At 37.5% G+C, this 19828-nt stretch overlaps 1 protein-coding gene across 2 annotated transcripts; it reads left to right on the forward strand.

Moving 5' to 3' along the window:
• Positions 1-3007: 3007 nt before the first annotated feature.
• On the forward strand, positions 3008-19425 carry LOC140757004 (ankyrin repeat domain-containing protein 61). 2 transcript variants are annotated; one of them, XM_073092554.1, is made up of 11 exons: positions 3008-3219; positions 11096-11206; positions 12073-12227; positions 12644-12776; positions 13204-13386; positions 13978-14083; positions 14597-14737; positions 15263-15331; positions 16120-16211; positions 16906-17055; positions 17788-19425. In XM_073092554.1, exons 2-11 carry the CDS (start codon positions 11096-11098, stop codon positions 18106-18108), a joined length of 1461 nt encoding a protein of 486 aa, XP_072948655.1. In that variant the 5' UTR covers positions 3008-3219; the 3' UTR covers positions 18109-19425. The 2 variants fall into 2 exon arrangements, with proteins under 2 accessions (XP_072948655.1, XP_072948656.1); XM_073092555.1 differs by lacking the exon at positions 15263-15331.
• The last annotated feature ends 403 nt before the right edge of the window (positions 19426-19828 follow it).

A 19828-nucleotide genomic window follows, 5' to 3' on the forward strand; every position in this document is an offset into this window, starting at 1 on the left:
TTTGCAATGCCTCGGAGAACTATACATATATCCCACACCCTTCAAACCAGAACAACAGCGCTTAACACTGCTGTTATAACAGAAATAAGGGTGGCGGTGGTGCCGCTGGAGTCGAACCGTAGAGGGTCCTACCATCTTTTACTTACTGTAGCTTAGAGCCTGTCAAAAGTAGTTCAACGAATATTGAATAAGTAGATTAGGAACAACAGTTGTTAGACCATCGAACATGTCAGTCGCTTAAACATCAACTGAACGCCTAGCGGCGGCTTAACTTTGCCGCCCCGAAAACAAACGCCCGGGGTGAACCTGTATAATATTAAAACATTTATCTTCATTTTATTTCATACTAAGGTAAAATCACCTATTTCTGCGGTATTATCACCAGAAAGAGCAGATATTAAGCATTCACCACGGTTTAATAAGGAATTGGATAATTTTATCAGAAGCTTTATTATCTGTACTCGTGGAATTGACTCGATATTTATTATTTCTACATTTTTTTACACGCTTTTATTAGCTTGGGTTGTATGGGAGCTCAATTTTCACCCATTTCTAGAAGCTTGATAAATTTGAAACTGTGCACACGTATCAAAGACCAATGACAATGCAATAATTTCATAACAATTTCCCATTATCTTTATTATATTAATTAATTTGTGTTATCATTCTCTGATCAGTTGACTATAAACAGATGTGTTGTGTGTCTAACTTCAACAATTAAAGAAAATTTCTTCTCCCAGTGTATCAAAGCACATTCTAATAGCTGTCATAAGCCAATCTTAGCCGCTAAATGGAATCTCCGAGCGATTTAATCAAGACATAGTTGGGATTTTTCAGGAGCGAGTATTTCGTGAAGGTCTATTATATTGGTGACCTATTTATCGGTGGGTATTTACTGGTAGGTACTTATTGGTTTCGAAAGCCTAGTGGTTTGTAATTTCACTTTAAGTCTAGAGGTTTCATGTTGATTTTTTTATAACATAGAAGTATCAAACGAGCATGCTTACCATCAGGTGGATTGCATGCTCGTCTGGTACTCCCATATTATTAAAAAAACTTATGCAAAATTTATTCGTTCGTTATAATCATAATTCTCATTAATCGATATAATTCTGTTTTAAAGAGTAGTTGCAATATTTGACCCTATACGAGTACATACATACGAACTTATAAGGAAAGTTGAATAAAAGCTTGCAAAACAGTGATCGCTTTTTTTCGATCTTATATTTCAATTTTTAAAGCGATGTTTCAATTTTATCGTATCATAAAGTAGATATATTTATCTATGATCGTAGTAACAGTACCGTTGCCAGCAAAAACGCCATCTACAGTCTAATTTTACGTTAAGGGTTGTTATGGACCCCTAGCTCCGTAACCGTATCCGAAACTATCGGATATCAGAAATAATATCCGAAACGTTAGCGGATCTGTTATAACTTTCGAATAATTTCGGATAACGGCAGAGTATATATGACACACTATTAAGAACAGTTTTAGACCCTTGAGCTGATGAAATGTAATTTACAAATACCATGAAATATATTTTCATATTTTCTTCACTTTTACAATTCCATGCAAATCTTATATTCATAACTGCAACTTTTTGGAACTACCGGGTAATCCGAAATAATTTTATATACGTTTAAGCATATCCGAAACCAATATAATAATTTTAATAAATCTACATAATATCTATCGATACCTCTATCGAAGCTTGAAAGGCAATCCTAATTAAGCGACCTTGAGTAAATATTACAGGAGTGATTTGAAATTTAAAAAAAGTTCAAAAATCTCGATTGTCGATCGAAAATCATAATTGTTCACTTGAAATGATTTTAACCGACATGAATATTTTAAATCCAACATTAGGTAAGTTTATTATTTTCTTTTTTATAATTATTTCAACTTTAATCACTCTTCTGTAATTTACTGTTGTTAGTAAGGATTGCCTTAATCCGATATTTAGATCCGAAGTTTCGTATCAGAACATCCCTAGTCTAAGGTACATAGTATATGTAGTTTGAGCAAAGGTGCAAGCCCTCGCGTGCAATACATCATCACAATATCTTTGTTCATGTGCCGATAGGGTGAATGCACTCGTTTCTGTCACTTTTGTTTTGGTACAAAGTTCTTTGTTTTTCTTTTTTATATAACACGAGCTTTTGCCCGCGGTTTCTCTCGCGTTACGAAGTAATATTTTCATCCCCTATTTTATCCCCTTGGGGGTAGAATTGATCAAAATTCTTTCTTAGCGGATGCTACGTCATAACATCTACCTGCATGCCAAATTTCAGCCCGATCTGTCCAGTGGTTTGGGCTGTGCGTTGATAGATCAGTATGTCAGTCACCTTTGAGTTACATATATTTAGATAGGAGTAGCGTTCGAGCATACAGTCCAGGTTAAAAGTGGCTAGTATCATTCATGGTTATCGGTGTTCAACCTCGGATAATATAAGTCTTACATAAAGTTGGTCATAGATAAGTACGGACTAAGTTGGAACGCCTTCGAAAAGTTTGTTTGACACTTAATTAATTTATAGGACACACCGAAATGGTAAAACATTTCGATTGTATTGTTAATATATTATTTATACCCACTTTACATTTAATGTTTTGTAACCTGCTTTAACTGAAGCAGGTTACAGATGTGCTGTATATGTATGTAATAAGGAATAGGTTCTAGTTAGATCCTTTTCCTTATTACATTACACTTATCGATCACAAATGTCCATTGACAGCAGTGATCACTTAGTGCTTTCTTCTTTGTAATTCAAATATTATAAGAAACAACATTTTCCTCTCAAAATAATCCCATATTTAATTCAATTATAACACTGATTGTCTAACCATATAAATCAAGTACGAGTATTTTTTAAATATAAAAACTATTAATTTTACGTAAGGTCAGTAACAGTCGCCATTACCCTAATATCGGGCAAGCACACCATACTTCGTATTTGGCAAGCCGCCATCTTGGCACCCCTCCAACCCTGCACGCCCGTCACACCAGACCAGTTCAAAACTAACTAGACAACTGGTCACACGCATCAAAATATTAAACTATCTTTGTGCAATTTTCCCAAAATTTGGGGAAAATTTTCAAGGGTAAACCCCTAATTTGACAGCGCGGGAAAGCGTAGAGTAGTTTATTTTTTTGAGACAAAGACATTGTGCTTGTGAAGCTTTGTTTGTTTGGAGTTTGGACTTGCAGCCGAAAGGGTAAGTTTTTAAAATCTAAAATCTGATGATGTGTGTTACATTTATATAGCATTTTCATTGTTTTTAAGAACATTTCTAGCAACTTATCTTATGAACATTTTATGATCATAAACCATTCACTTATATCAAAAATTAGAGGCACTACAGTGTAAAAAAGACAGATAAAATATAAAAAATAGTGAGGTGATGTCTTAATTCTAAAAAAAGAAAAAATAAATGTATTATTATTTTTTTTTCATATAATTTCTTATATACATCTCTAATTGGCAATCAAATTAAAATTTAATTATATGTGTACAGTACGTAACACTTATCTAATGTTGTTATGATTGGTATGCCATGGTCAAATATTTATATATAATATATGTTGTCATGTCAAGTATGTTTGTAAACAAATGTCTTTGTGTGCATTGGTTTATGTAAGTTTTGAAGATGGTAGAACCCTCTGTGGTTCGATTCCGGCTCCACCGCCACACCTATTTCTGCCTCATAACAGCAGTGTCAGGCGCTGCTGTGTTCTTTGAAGGGTGTGGTATGGGAGACATACTTTCTCGAGGCGTTCCAGTGTAGTCCTCAGGGGTAACGGCGCGTCTAAGGCGGACCTCAGGTAAGAATCTAATCTTATCTGGGGTTAATTATGGCCAATGGGCGGCAGTAGCCACTAACCATCAGTTGGACTGCATGCTCGTCTGCCACTGTTAGAAAAATGACTCTACTATACAGTTTTAATGGTGGGGAAAATCGTTTTAACATCGGGTTGATTAGTGCATGCTACCATGAATGGATACGGTCACAGGGAGTAAAATGTTCTTCATAAGTCTATGTAAACTCGCTAATATTCTAATATATAAGAATAAAGGCAAAATTCTGATATTCCTGCTCAATCTCCTTGTAAACAATGAAGAACACAAACATGTGTAACATCTTACAAAGGGAGAACAATGTGGTTCGACTCCAGAGGCACTACTGCTATACCTACGTCTGCCTAATAATAGCAGTGTACTGCTATGTTCTGGTTTGAAGGGTAAAGGAGAAACAAAAGGGACTAACTTAAAAGTACTCGTAAATGCTTCCTTTACCAAACATTTTAAACCATAATGTACGACTTCTGTTAAAAATTTGACTGGTGTGGTAGAAACACCGCTGTCGTACCACAAAGAGGTTTACCACCTTCAAATAAAATTATTACGTGAATCATTCCAATTTAGACACTAATTCAAATCTTATCTCTTACTAGCGTCAGATAAAGCTCCTATACAATTATGAACAATAATTTGACAGACGTCAAAACAATCAACATATTGACAGCTGTCAAAAATAGAAGAACTAAACAGGTTATTGCAACACCATTTGTTTTGAAAGAAAGGTTGTTTTCATTCACTCCGTTTTGGGGTTACAGGCCGCGTATTTTTGGCACATGCGCACTTTCGTTTATAAATATGCGCCCACGCGCGGCATTGTTTATTTTCCTGTTTCGTTTCGTTCAAGACGTGAGGGATGTTCTTGTTTTCTCATTTTGGAAGGAGTTTGCATTATCATAGCCTATTGGTTAATACTCGGTCTCTCAATCGAAGGTACTAAGGTTCGAATCTCATAAACGGACCTCTAATTTTTCAGTTATGGGCGAATTAGAAATTAATTAGCATGTTAACGCTGAAGGAAAACATCGTGAAGAAACCTGCATACTTGAGAGATCTTGAAACATGTAAATTCTACCAATACGCACTTGGCCAGCGCGGTGGACAATGGCCTAATCCTTCTCATTCCGAGAGGATACCTGTGCCCAGCAATAGGACAATAATGAGATGATGATAGTGATGCAGCAATTTTATAATAAAATAAGTTTATAAAGAACAAGTGGCAACACTTGTACCATAAGTGTCACTCGAAAATAGTATATTATATATGATTTCCTATAGATATAGTACTTAGGAGATATTTTTCTAAAACGTAAATTTATTTACAACATCTTAACTCAAATGTCCTTTTAAAACATTGCGCAGTGCCCTAAATCGAACGATCTAAATGTCTTCAAGTCAAGGATGCGGTCAAAGATCTGTTTTCGCGGTTATTTCGGTCCGCCATTTTGTTTTGACGCCACATTGCGTCTGGAGCTGGCGTTATTAATTTGGAGATTAAATATAATGTATTATTTTATTAATACACAAAGATTAATTGCTTGGCTATAAAGAATCTTAATTAGAATTATTTTTGTAACAGGAACTGTATTACGGATGCATTTTTACCCTTGAATTAAATTAGAATGCTTCATATAAGCTTAATTACCAAGGCTTTACAATTTATTCGTAAGAGGTATCGGCGCATCTGTGGTCGATTTCCGGTGGGAATTTAATTTAATCTGGGGTTGATTACAGGTGTCCATGGTCGGCAGTAGCCACTTACCATCAAATGGACTGCATACTCGTCTGCTACTATATTATAAAAAAAAGCTGCAAGTCCTTCGAATCAGCGAGGCTTTTCGATTATAATTAGGCTAAGGTGGTAAAACTCCTTGTGGTTCAACTCCGAAGGCACCAACGCCACACTTATACTGCCTAATAACAGCAGTTTTAATATTTGAAGAGAGTTGTAAGGAAACATAATTATGACGTGTCCTCAAGGGACACACCCGCCCATGGACATCTGTAACCTACCACAGATAACATTAGTGTCCTATCTGCGCCGCTATCCCTGAGGACTAAGCTATTCCTGCTTAGCCAGCTTAGCCTCGGAAAAGTCTTCAAACCAACAACTCAACAAGTGCTCAACACTGCTGTCATAACAGAAATACTCGTATGTTTGGGATTACCTCGACCCGCAAAGTTCTACCACATTAAAGCATTACTTTAAAATTATAAACAGACATTTACACCAATTTCCAATCTCCAGAAATCGTTTCGTTTCTGAAATAAAACATTTCTCGCTTTGGCATTAATATACGATCGGTTGAATTAATTGACATGAATGCCTTGTTTTGAGATGTTGCAGTACGTACTTCACTTGAAATATACGAGATTGATGAAAACAAACCGTTTCACTTTCTTTTATAAATAACTGAAGTAAACCATGCTGAAATTGCATGCACTTGGCCAGCACGGTGGACTATGGCCTAATCCTTCTCATTCTGAGAGGAGACCCGTGCCCAGCAGTGGAACAGTAATGGGTTGATGATGATGAAACCATGCAGTCCATAGGGAAAGTGGGTACCACTGCTCATGGATAATTTAAAGGTGATAGAACCCTTTGTGGTTCGATTCCAGCGGCACCACCGCCACACCTATTTCTTTTTTATTTTTTTCTGTTATAACAGCAGTGTTAAGCGCTGCTGTGTTCTGGTTTGAAGGGTGTGGTAAGGAAGACATAATTTTTCGAGGCATTCCAGCTTAGGATTCCTCAGGGGTAGCAAAGCACGTGTGGCCGACTTCAGGTAGGAATCGAATTTATTCTGAAGTTGACAATTTTTTTTTCCTGAACTATGATGGTTTTTAAAAGATGGTGGTAGGCCTCCTGATGTCTTTGCGCGGCAGTAGATACTTACCATCAGGTGGACTGCTTGCTTGTTCGCTACTTCTATATTATAAACAAAATTTATAACTAGGTACCTATCACCGCAAAATCATCAATAAAATTCGTTGCAACATAAAATTGATGACACATTGCCAACTTACTTATATTACAAATTACAATACAAGGTGTGAATTACATCATCAATCGACAGTTATATCGAATGAACTTTCAGAAATTTGCCTGGCACGTTACAGATCGTCCTACGCCAAGTTTTGATAGGTCCTGACATTGGAGCCATGAGAGGCATGGTTCTTATATAGATAATGGATAGAAATATATATATTTTTGATAATATAGGAGTAGCAGACGAGCATGCAGCTGATGGAGTGGCTACAGTCGCACATTGACATCAGTAATCAATCCCAGATAAGATCAGATTCCTGAGGTCGGCCACAGATGCTATTATAACAGAAATATAATAAAATATATATTCCATCTTCGAACGGTTAGGCTACAGGAGCACAGGTGGACGACCTGATGTCCCTGTAGTCCCGGGACTAGAATCGGCCTACGGTATCCCCTGCCTGTCGTAAGAGGTGACTAAAAGGGGGCTTCTGGGGTTGCAGGCGGCAAAAGTCGAACCGTTCAACAAGCGACCCCGGGAAGGACGGCGGTATATGTGGTCGCATACCGTCGTAAACACTACATGGTGTAGGAGGAGCGAAAACTGCTCCCCCAGGGCAGAGCCCGATCGGGGCATCGCGCTTGGAGAACTCCGGTTGTGTTCCGTCGGAGATCCCGGAGTTCTCCACCAAGCGTTGAGGACGGCCACCGGGGGGTTTTAGTGCGGTAAAAATCCTTCATAACCCGGCGTCGCTCCCACGTCGTCGGGTACCTTTTGAAGGTTTCCCCCTCGTAAACAAAAAAAAAAGAAGACGGCGGGAAATCGCTGAATTCAAAGGAAACGGATCCGTTTAGAGTGACGCCATAATATACTCAGTCAAAAATAATGCACAGGATGACATGCAAAAGTTTACTCGTAAATAGCTATTCGTCGAATTTACTCTCTTTGTAATTTCATTTTGTCTTACCTCATCCAAGCCGTACTGCGTAGGGCTACGCAACTTACATTTGGCAGTGTAACTACATTTAGTTATTGTAACATAAATCAGCTGCTACAAAACATGTTGGTAAACAACGCCACGTGGCGCTATCTTGTGGCAAACAAACGAGAATAGACATCAAGGTTATTGGCCGCCATTTGTGTAATAAAATGGCGACTTCCGGTAACAAATATTATCCTACTGACGTATAATATCTATGGTTACAAATTATTACAAGTTCCAAAGGATTAGTAATAGATCCGGGGTATTTTTGCCACCCTGAAGGTGGTAGAGCCCTTTGTGGATCGACTCCGGCGGCACCACCGCCACACCTATTTCTACCTAATAACAGCAGTGTTAGGCGCTGCTGTGTTCCGTTTTGGAGGGTGTGGTAAGGGAGACAGACTTTTCCGAGGCGTTCCAGCTTAGTCCTCAGGGGTAGTGGCGCATCTGTGGCCGACCAAGTAGGAATATCTAATCCTATCTGGGGTTGAATACAGATGTGCTTGGGCGGCAGTAGCCATTTACCATCAGGTGCACTGCATGCTCGTCAGCTACTCCAATATTATAAAAAAGACTTGTATCAATGATGACCAAGCAAAAGTTACTAAATTCGCAAATTCTCATGACGTAAGAATGCAGTCGGGAAGTCTACTAAAACTTGGCGGCAGATCTCCAACGCAAAACAGAAAAACGAGTTCACTGTCACTGTTTTTTGTAAGTTGGCCTTCCGCCAAAAACGCACATGGGTAGACTTTCCGGTTTTAGAGAAAATTCTAGTTAATGATGTTTTTTTGCGAATGTTTTTCGTGTTCATCCATTAATTTAGCCCGCTGACAAGTCATTAAAAGATGTGTGAAAGACGTATTAGCTAGCCAAGATAAATCCATACTCTTTGTTTATTTTCGGATAGAAATTATATAAAAACGAAATTCAAGACAATTCATTGATTACTTTTTGAGTTTTATGGACATAAAAAGAAGCTGATTTTAACTAAAAGCCGTACTGAAAATTCAAATTTTGATGTGTGGAATGGATGATAAAATTTTTAATCGGGAGACGTAAGGAAAAAGGGAAACAATTAATTCCATTTTTGAGTTATTTTTTTTATTGTTTGGTTTTTAGTTGAAAAAATTCTTCTAGATGGTCACAACCCTCGATCTTAAATAATATTTTAAAACTACGTTATGCAGATTATACATAAAAACCAATGGATAGATATACACCGAATGAGCTTTTGTTTTGTAAGCATGTTTTATGATTGTGACATTTATTAACTTATTACGAAGTGGATGTCATAAGCTTCCATAGCTAAATTTAAATGTTCGAGACACGAAACTTACTTCTTACTTCCTTTTATCAAATGCCCCTGAGGGGTTGCGATTCTTCTTGAGGTTAACGCCCCTAAAAGTCGCCCCACGGTCAACCTTTAACTATGTCTTTGAAATAATTTAAGTACTCTTTGTTTCGTACACTACAGCTTTATTGACTTTTACTTGCGCATAAAATTTATTCTTACTCGTTTTAAATGTGTTTCCGCGCCAAATGTCAACAAAGAAAACGTAACCTTTAAAATCAAAGCCATGTCATCGCAAAATCCGTTCAAAACAAGCCAAAATTCAGGGAACACCTGATGTCATATATTGGCGCGAACGACCGCATTGGACGCGCGCCATCTTTGTTTAGTTTTTTTTAATATACGCGTGTTGATCACGAGTAATCATGATATCTTGTGATGCAATTTATTTTTAAAATAAAATATACGATAAGGAAACAGCTAACTACGTTTTGTTATTGTGTGATTGTGACGTTTTGAAAAATAATATAAACGTTCTTTTACACGTGCGTTTCGTTTCATATAGATACTAAAACGCATAATGAAGTTCATGGTTCATTAATAGACACTGATTGCAATCTAGGACTATGGTATGGTCCACGTCAAATTGCTAGTCCCCTCCGAATATAGAAACAAGTCACGTCACAATGGCAAAATGCAAACTATAGATATTAGCGGGACGAAGACCCCGGCTCTCGCCCACGTTAGTTAGTTAGTGTGCCTTTACGTTCCGAAGCATATGCTAGCTAATCCTGCGCGCAACAACTTCAGAGAGGACTAGAAGTTTGGCGCGGACTATACCGATTAATCCGAAAAGTCTAAGCTCGACGCTCGCTTGATACTTTGTTTAATTAAGGCATTTCTAAAATAGACAGGACTTCTCACCAAATAGAAATTAAGAATTTAGGTACCAAATTCAGCTCGTTTTATGTACTTATGTAAAACAAAGAAGAATCTCGAATAAGGCATACTTTTTGTATGTTCGCAACGCTCATGCATATCACCTTGGTGCTTAGTCTAGATAAATACAATCTGTTCTTCAATGACTTCCGTAAAGACATTTTTCCTGTCGCGCATATTTACACCCGCATGTGCGTCCGATCCGTACACGTGACACTTACATCCTATCGTGTCACGCACACGCACACAACACGCGAATCAGCGAGCATTCACGCATGCGGGCGTAGACACGCGCGGTAGGAAAATGTCTTAAGGCAAATTTAGGTGTGATGTAAATAATAAGTACAGCATAATGTTGTGTAAATTTATGGGTTAACTACCTCGAAATGATACCTACCTACCTATCTTATATACTACTTTGTCGGTCATTTACCTATTTTTTAAATTGCGTAAATAACCTACTATATTACATGCATGGCACGTTGCCCATTTGAAATCGTTTTACGTAACTTTATATAGATAGATATAACAATATATTTACGCCTATATACCTCAATATATTATATGAATCACGTGTATTAGTACCTGGTACTCGTAATATTCGAAATCCCTCAAACAATTTCAATGAAATTTTGTGTCCGTGTTGGGTGGTTCCAGCTTGCAAATTAGGTTACTTTTGAATTCCAGAAGTGAATAAATGTCGAGGTTATTTGAAGTTACTTCTTTAGCCATTGGTAAAACTATTTTTGTATTGGTTCGAAACTAGCGACAGCACCACCACCGCCACACCTATTTCTGACAAAATAACAGCAGCGTTTGACGCTACTGTGGTCTGGCTTGAAGGGTGCGTTTTCGAATTCTCAGGGGTAGCGGAAAACTGTGGTCGACCTCAGGTAGGAATCTAATCCTACCTGGGGTTTAAGAGATGTCCATGGGCAGCAGTAGGCACTTACCATCAGATGTACACCATTTTAGTCTACTCCTATATTATAAAACTAAGTCTTACATACAACTATTGTCTTTATTCCAGATGCCGTCCGAGGTGATATCAGACAAGTCGCTGCAGCGGGAGCTCGCTGACTCCATCATCAGGATGGTACCGTTGGACGAGATTCGGATACTCTTGGCTTGTGGGGCGAAGGTATGATCTTAGTTCTCGTATGTAACATGTACAAAAGGGAAGAGTCCTTTGGATTAACTAGGAGATTGCAATAGTGCTTGATAATATCATAAGAATAAAGGTATGGGTATTTTCAAAACGTGGTATGGTACAACCAGAGAAGTGAGGAGGTACCACTGCCATACCTAGAATGAAACAGTCCTTGCGATTCGATGAAAGAGTGTGGAAGCCGGCTGACTTACATATAAGGCGAAGACCAGTAGTCCCGAGGAGTGCCAACGCATGTGTGATCTCCATAGCGAAACACCTTCCGTAGCGGTGGTACTTATAGTTTGTTGACTTTCAAAAAGTGTTCTCAATATGAATCAATTTTGAATAAATGAGATTTGAATCGGCTTCAGGACAGGCGGCAGTGTCCACTTATCGTCAGATCCACTGCATTATCTTCTGAAACGCACTGCTTTCAGTGCTTACTGCTTCACGCTAAAACCACTTACCAGATGGACTGCATGCCTTCCTAACTAAACGCAAAACTGATTTACGCTAGAAATAGGTTGGCGGTGCAATAGTCCGCGCCAAACTGCATGTCCGCTCTGAATACAGGAACGAGTCGCGTCGAATAGCTTAATTGTAGATAGCATAATTGTAGATATTAGCGGGATGAAGACAGCGTGGGGCCATCCCGGCTTCCGTCCGCTGCCCGCTCTCGTCCACGGGTACATAGCTGCGTTAGTATGCCCTTACTACGGAGAATATGCTTGTACTTGTGCGCAACAAATTCAGAGCGGACTAGCCATTTGGCGCGGACTATACCTTCTAAGTTGAACCATACAGATTCTACCACCTATTGTACTGTATGGCTTTGATCACTGATGCAACTTCCACAGGTAAACGAACCAGTGACTCAAGGTCTCCGCCCGCTCCACTACGCCATCTGGCAGCGGTACCTGGAGGCCACCAGGCTGCTGCTCGTGAGAGGCTGTGACATCAACGCCCAGGATGACTGTGGGTACAGCGCCTTGCATCTGTCTGCTGAGCATGGGTAAGAAGCTACGAGCTTAGATCCTTCTATATTAGTATTAGTAGTTAGAACCTTTGATAAGAAAAATAGATTCTATTTTACTCAGCTAAGGTTAGAACAGGCTATTTGCAGTTGGTAGCCTGAGAGATAATAACAGCCATAGCTCTAGTCCTCAATAAGGGTGGAGCAAAATTGCCTTTCAGTGCCAAAGGTCAACCAACTCTATATAGTGATTTTACCTGACGCCGACCACAGATGTGTTGTTACTCTTTAGGTTTACCGTTTAAGATGGTCGCGTATATACATAAGCTTCCCGACATCCGCACCCAGCATACTACTCAACACTAGAAACAGATGCCTTCTTTTAAATCGAACTATACTAATTCTTTCTTCTTCCACCATTCATAATTTCACAACCTTGTCTCAATTTCCCTCAGGTATGTGGAACTGGTGAAGCTTTTGCTAGAAAGTGGCGCAGCGGTGGACTACCGGCCGGACACTGGCGAGGAGTTCCCTCGTACCACGCTATGTGACGAGCCCCTACGTCTCGCTATACGGAATAAGCATTATGTAAGTTTCACTCACGATAGGATTTAGAAGAGCTTTGATATCTAAGGACTAACAATATTAAAATTAAAACAGTTACTATACAATCATAGAAGTTAATTGTAAGTATATCAGTTTAGAATAAACTTACACAGCAATAGAAATGTGATCAGGTTCAGAAAATCTTTGGACAAATAGAGGAAATTTTGTAAGAGATCAATCTATCCCAAGTGTAGTAGGCAGAAATTGTCAAAGACTATCATTTTTAGGCAAAACATTGGATAGATTGATTGTTAATTACAGGCGTTAGTCTTCAAGGTAGCAACTTATCTGCGTCTGACCTCTGGTAGGACTCCAGTCCTATTTGGAATTGGAGAATCATGAAACTGTCAAACATAATGATATTTTTTAAATAAAAACCGCTAAAATCCTTTTTATTGTCATCTTCCAGGAAGTAGCCCGTCTTCTCCTCGAACACGGTGCAGATCCCAACAAGCGGTACTTCTTCGGCGCTGAGATCAACCTGGTTTCCGACCCTGAGTACCTGGAGCTGCTGCTGACCTTCGGCGCCAACCCTGACTCCAGGGACCGAGCTGGGTTGACGCCGCTCATGAAGGCTGCTAGGCAGAGAAACGTAAGCGTCAACTAATCTAGGATCAGCTTAAACAGAAAACCCTAAAGTAACCCTACGAGTTTGTAAGTGTAGTGCTGGCGTGCTCTTGTTTGAAGGGATTTTTCTTAAAGTGTCTCTGGCACTAGCGAAGGGTGGCTGTCAATTCAACAAACTTCCTTCGATCTTTAGTGAGGCAAAATAATTGGGCAGCACTCGCTGTTTGAAGAGTGTTGTAAGAGAAAAGTCAGACAGGAATGTAGCAAATCTATGACCACACACATGGATATCAGCTGACTAACATATGAAGTGACCATATTTCTAAGAAGGAAACGGATCTGTGATCGGCTTCAGGTATAATCCCTGTTATACATGGACTTGGTTACAGATGTCCTGGAGCGGCAGTTTAATTCAGATCTACTTCAGTTTCTTAAAAAAAGCTTTTAACGATTTCCGTCATGACGTCACTACCGTCTACAAAAATGTCTTCTGATTTAACACAAAAAATATGTAATGGTCATTTATTTCGTCCAATCATGCATTGCAATCGATCTATTTAAGATACACGTTCTCTTGTTGTTCATAAGGAATCTGACGAGAAAACCTTCTTTCCAGGGTATAGAAGCGGTGCTGCTCCTCATCAGCTACGGCGCTGATGTGAACGCCATCGCCGACGCGAGGAATGACTACCGTACCGTCATGCATTACGCTGTTTTGAGTGGTAAGATACCTGTAATTACACCTAGTGGTAAGGCAGGGTTACCTCAGGGAAAGCAGTCACCGCAGCCTGTGGGCATTCGCTAATGCAACGCCAGCTCAAAAGGAGCTCTTTTTGCGTTTTTCAAAAGTTTTGAACCCTTTCCGGTTCGACACCAAAGGCAACAGCTATTTGTGCTTTTTAAAAATTAGATCCCCTTATGGGGAAAAATATATTTAAGAAACTTTTTAGGGGTTATAAATTTTGAGGGTACTTTTAAGACGATAATATTTTGCACTTTATAGGGCAGTTTTTTTTTTATTTTAGATGGCCCTTTTTATTGACGTCACATTGCACGGATTTTTTCGAATTGCAAGGAAATCGAATTTGAGGGATTTGGGTTTACAAATTTTAAGTTTTCAAAATAATTTAAACAGGAATTTTTCAAATATTATCACCGATCACGATCGACCCTTACTCATATTACCTTTCACAAATATTCACCAAATACTTTAGATATTCCTCTCCAACCCCCAGGAAACACAGACGTGGTGAACCTGCTCATCAAGCAAGGAGCAAGAGTGAATTATGAATGTCCGGACCTGAATAAACCAAGTCCACTGGACCTTGCCATCTTGAAGGGAGACGTGGCTATGTTGCAGATGCTGTTGTTAGCTGGTGAGTTAGATTTTAAAAGATCTGATGAAAAATACTTAATTGTCATATACGTTTTAAAGAAATATGAGATAAGCATGCAATTTAAGGGAACTTCGAGATTTGGTGAAGAATAATTCATTTTTGTTTTAAAAATATATGAGATAATAACGCAATTAAAGGAATCTTCATTCTAATAAAATTCGTTAAAACTGTTTCTGTAAAAAGTGTAATTAAGTGTACCGTTTTTTTGGCCTACATTTTCACACACATGTAAAAACTTTCATCTCCCATTAAACAGCTTTTAAACTTAACTAAAAACCTTTAAAGCGTTTAAAACTTTTTTTTCTCAAGTTATACTTCCTTTGGCACAATTGGCATTTTTTCACGAGATTTTACAAAACCGACAACATGACATCGTGAAGTTAGCTACAAATTAGAATTGAATTAACACGCCAAAAATTGCTTTTTACTTATTTTTTTTAACTTTACACATGCTTTTTTAATTGTTTCTCCGTTTCATTTTTTACCATTAAACCTTAATTTTAGAAAACTCGGACACAAAATCAGCAGGAGACGGCGTAGGACCATCGGCTGAGTCTCCACGGCGGGTGCCGGGTTCGAATCCTGTCTTAAATATATTTATTGGTCTTGTTATATGTTTATTATTGTTGTGTGCTTAATATTCATTATATGTATGTTTATGTCGAAATGTGCTAAACTATCTTTTATCAAAATATTTTTAATGTTATAAAAAATCAAATGAGCATGCAATCCATCTAGTGTTATCATTTTGTCAAAAATCTAAAAGATCTATAATGAACGTCTAGGCAGACATATTTCCTTATTAATTTATTGTACCATCTTTCCAAAAAGTCCTAAAAAATGTCAATCTCTTAATCAATTCCTTTAATATTTCTGACTCTATTACTGAAAAATGCCTTCGTAAGATAGTAGAGCCAATATGGTTCCACCGATGAGGTACCACCGTCACTCCTATTGCTAGCAAGAAATAGTTATTCCTGTGGAAGGGTGTGAATACCACCTGAATTATATAAAGCGACAAGCTTAGTCCTCAGTGGCAACGCATCTGTGATCGATTTCAGGTATTTCGCGTCAAACTGGAAGTCCGCTCTGAAGTTGTTGCGAGCAGGTGTAGTCATACAATTTTCTATGGCGACGCGATTCATTTCTATATACAGAGCGGACTAGCAGATTTACGCGGACTATACCTAATCTATGGAGTTGATCAAAGACATAATCAAGATTCACATATTGATTTGGTTCGAAAATTATTGTGTAATTTTAGGTATTAAGTATTTTACTTTCTTATGTTTCTCCCTATAAGTTTTAGATAATTTTCCCGTAAAACTTAAATCATTTTTTCTTTCTTTTCTTTTCTTTAGGTGCTCTTGTCAACGCATCGAGTACTGTCATCGGAACGCCTCTGCACGTCGCATGTTCCGACAACATCTCTAATAGAAAGGAAATCATCAAAGTAAGTTTAATTTAGTTTTTTTAGTCTTCATCATTAATTCATTACTGTTTCCCTGCTAGTGTCTCCTCTCAGTGAAGTGTTAGGCCATAGTACATCGTGCTAGCCAAGTGCGGATTTTAGTTTACACATCCTTCTTAGTTCGTATGTTTGTAAGGGTCAAATCTAACTGAATTTCAAACCAGTTTTTTTATATAATATACGAGTAGCAGACGAGCATACAGTCCACCTGATGGTAAGTGGCCACTGCCGCCTATGGACATCTGTAATCAACCCCAGATAGGATTAGATATTTATACCTGAGGTCAGCCACAGATGCGCCGCTACCCCTGAGGACTAAGCTGGAACGCCTCGGAAAAGTATGTCTTCCAACGAAGTTCCAACGATTGAGCTGAAAATTTGCGTAAACATGTTACGATTCTTAAACCAGTAAAACTACCTACTTAAATTAATATAATTATTATTTACATCACATATTAAGATTGAATAACAATGGATAAGCTTAGTGACGTCATTATAAGCCCAATATGGCGGACGTCCTAAGATGGCGGACGCTACAAGATGGCTGATTTTTATGCTATTATTATTTCCAAAATATGCATGTAAAATGAAATTGTTTTCTGAAAAAATACAAACAATAATATGACGTTAACAAAAACTTTGTTTTTTAACTTTTTTAACATAAATTGATTTTCAGATCCTGTTGGAGAGTGGAGCAGATCCTAACCTGAAGGTCTACAATGAGGACGATGGAGCTCAGCTCAGGCCCGCCTTAGCTGAGTATATAGCGAGCAATGCTGAACCCAGTGCTGATATTGTGTCGTTACTGCTGAGATATGGTGCCAGGGTATGTTCTTATATATAATATAGGAGTAGCAGACGAGCATGCAGTCCATCTGATGGTAAGTGGCTACTGCCGTATGGACATCTGTTCAACCCCAGATAAGATTAGATTGCTACCTGAGGTCGGCCACATGCGCCGCTACCCCTAAGGACTAAGCTGGACCGCCTCGGAAAAGTATATCACCATTTCTCAAAACAGAACACAGTAGCGCTTAACACTGCTGTTATTAGGTAGAAATAGATAGCGGTGGTGGTGGTAATATTTTGAAAATTGCTTAAAGATGGCGCCACTAATGTTCTGAATCACGCTATCGAAGCTTTCTCAACATTTTGAATTTATACAAGATTCGATATAAAATATGGTGGAATAGTGGAACACGGTACTCCTAAGGCACACATTTTTCGTTTTAATATATATTTTTGAAAGTAAATAAGTATTTTAGGCTTTTAGTAGATATTAAAATCATTATCATATCATTGATTAAAATAATGTTTTATTGCAAAGGAAATTATCGAAAACATTTTTCCATGCTTTTTTCAAGCAACATTTTCCCAAAGGAAGGTTGTATATGGGATAATTATTTATTTTAATAATTTTCAATAGATTTTTCTTCTATTTTCTTTTCATCCCCTCTACCTAGAAAAATATGCGACGATATGTTTTCCTATCAAGACCTCGTATTAAAAATAAGTATTTATACAGAAACAAAAATTAAGTATTGGGTATTTTTTGCAGGTAATAATGAAAACTCAGTTCCGTGACCCCGACGGCATCCTCAACCACCTCCAGAACGTGACTTCAGAGGAGCACCAGCACATCTTCTACATCCTACTAGAAGCAGCGGAGGCCTACGACCTCTGTATGATAAAGAGAAACAACATCGTTACCCCTATCCAAAAGCAACACTTAATCGAAAAAGCAAAAACTCCTATATCTCTCCTCGCGCAAGTCAGGATATATTTTCGAAAATATTTCGGACCTACTCTTGTACATGTTGTCGGAAAAATGGAGGTCCCTACAATCCTCCATAAATACCTTTTATTTGAATGTCGCTAATGAAAAGGCGCCAAATGTGGTACGCTTTTGACATTTGACAGCCGTGTCGGCCATTTTTGTGTTGCCAGTCGTAGAAACTCCTACTATTTCGGTAGATTTCGTGTAGACTAGCTTTTGATTATATTTTAAGGTATTTTTATACTCTGTACTGATTTGTTTATTTTAAGATCGGGGTTCCGGGGACTGTCGTAATCTTTCCTTCAGTCAGTCTCCATTTTACTGTTGAAAATTAAAGCCCCTGTAAGGCTAATTTTCATTTTTTTGAAAATTAAAGGCCCTGTAAGGCTAATTTTGTGGCAATTCCTGATTGCGATTTTGTAATCGCGATTAGCGAGTTAGTGATTATCTTGCAATGTAGCAATATTCGCCATAATAATTATAGCGGTGATATTGCGAATATATTTGTATACACATTGCTATATTTTTCAGCAATATGTCAAGCAAGATTCAATTTTCATATCTTTAATTAGATTGAAGCAGATTGTTTTTCGTAATGAGATATTTTTGTTAAAATAACAGGGGACAATGGCAATTCTATGTCTTTTAAACATTTGTAAAAAGGATCATTGTTAGTTGTGATTTTTTTTTTGTTAAATAGTCGATTATTATTCTTTTCCAAGAGATCACTTGTATGAAACGGTACTCACTACCACTTTATAATTTTAACAGTTATTTAATAAAAACTGTAAAATCTACATAATAGAGCGCACATTACTTTCTTTGAATTTCTTAAAATATTAGTACATTTCTTATGCAAGAAAGGTCTATAGTACCCAATTTAACCACATTAGACACCTATTACGTTTTATGTACTTGTTCTATTTGCAATTACAAATAGATTACAAGTCACTTCAATTCAGTGATTGGCGATTGAATGAAATTTTTGATTTTAAATTTTAAAGCTTATACAATATGAGTACATTAAAATGGAACATACATATTTGTATAGTATTTTCAAGTATATACAAGTACAAACCCTAATGTAAGATTTCAATTTTAAATTAAAAATGAGAATTTGAAATTTAGTGTCATGTATTCGTTTGAAAGATACAACATTATATAAGTCGACATACATCGGAAATATGTTTTTTAAACAAAATCATTTTTTACGAGAAAATAATAACTGTATAGAAAAGGAATTACTTTATCATTTCATAATAAGTATCTCAGTTATCTGTTGAAGTCACAAATCAAAAATATATATTTACGTACTATTAAATATTTTTTATAAATTATTAATAAACATCCTGATTAAAATATAAGACTTCAATGTGCACTATTTAAAAAAATATATGAAAATTAAACCAAAATAAATGTACTTGTACAGTGTACTATGTACAGGCACAATATATATAAAATATAGCAACCCCAGTGTTGCCATATTATGCTTAAAACAAAGTATTTTGGTAGTCTGATTACATAATTATTATGTGATATTTTGTGATACGTTTAAGCTAAGTAATTCACTTATTGTATGTGAACGAAGAAAATGTATTCTTCGGTTATATTTTTTAATAAATGTGTGAAGAATTATTAGTTGTTTTTTATTTCCTTTTTAGCACAGTATTTCATTATTTTCTTTGTATAGTCCTCGTAAAACTTCTAGTCCGCTCTGAATATAGAAATGAATCGCGTCGCCATAGCAAATTCAGAGCGGACTAGCAGTTTGGTGCGGACTATACTTTCCTGATTGAAAACGTACGAAAATAGGTTTAATAAT

The sequence above is a fragment of the Epargyreus clarus genome, unplaced genomic scaffold, assembly GCF_041222505.1.
Source record: "Epargyreus clarus isolate Ecla_fem2 unplaced genomic scaffold, WU_Ecla_fem_2.2 ptg000036l, whole genome shotgun sequence".
NCBI lineage: Eukaryota > Metazoa > Arthropoda > Insecta > Lepidoptera > Hesperiidae > Epargyreus > Epargyreus clarus.

Excerpts from the sequence above, each read along its gene's own strand:
- LOC140757004 (XM_073092554.1), top strand. The coding sequence starts at position 11,096 with ATGCCGTCCGAGGTGATATCAGACAAGTCGCTGCAGCGGGAGCTCGCT. Across the intron at positions 11,207-12,072 it reads TCTTGGCTTGTGGGGCGAAG|GTAAACGAACCAGTGACTCA; the intron begins GTATGATCTTAG and ends CAACTTCCACAG. Across the intron at positions 12,777-13,203 it reads CTATACGGAATAAGCATTAT|GAAGTAGCCCGTCTTCTCCT; the intron begins GTAAGTTTCACT and ends GTCATCTTCCAG.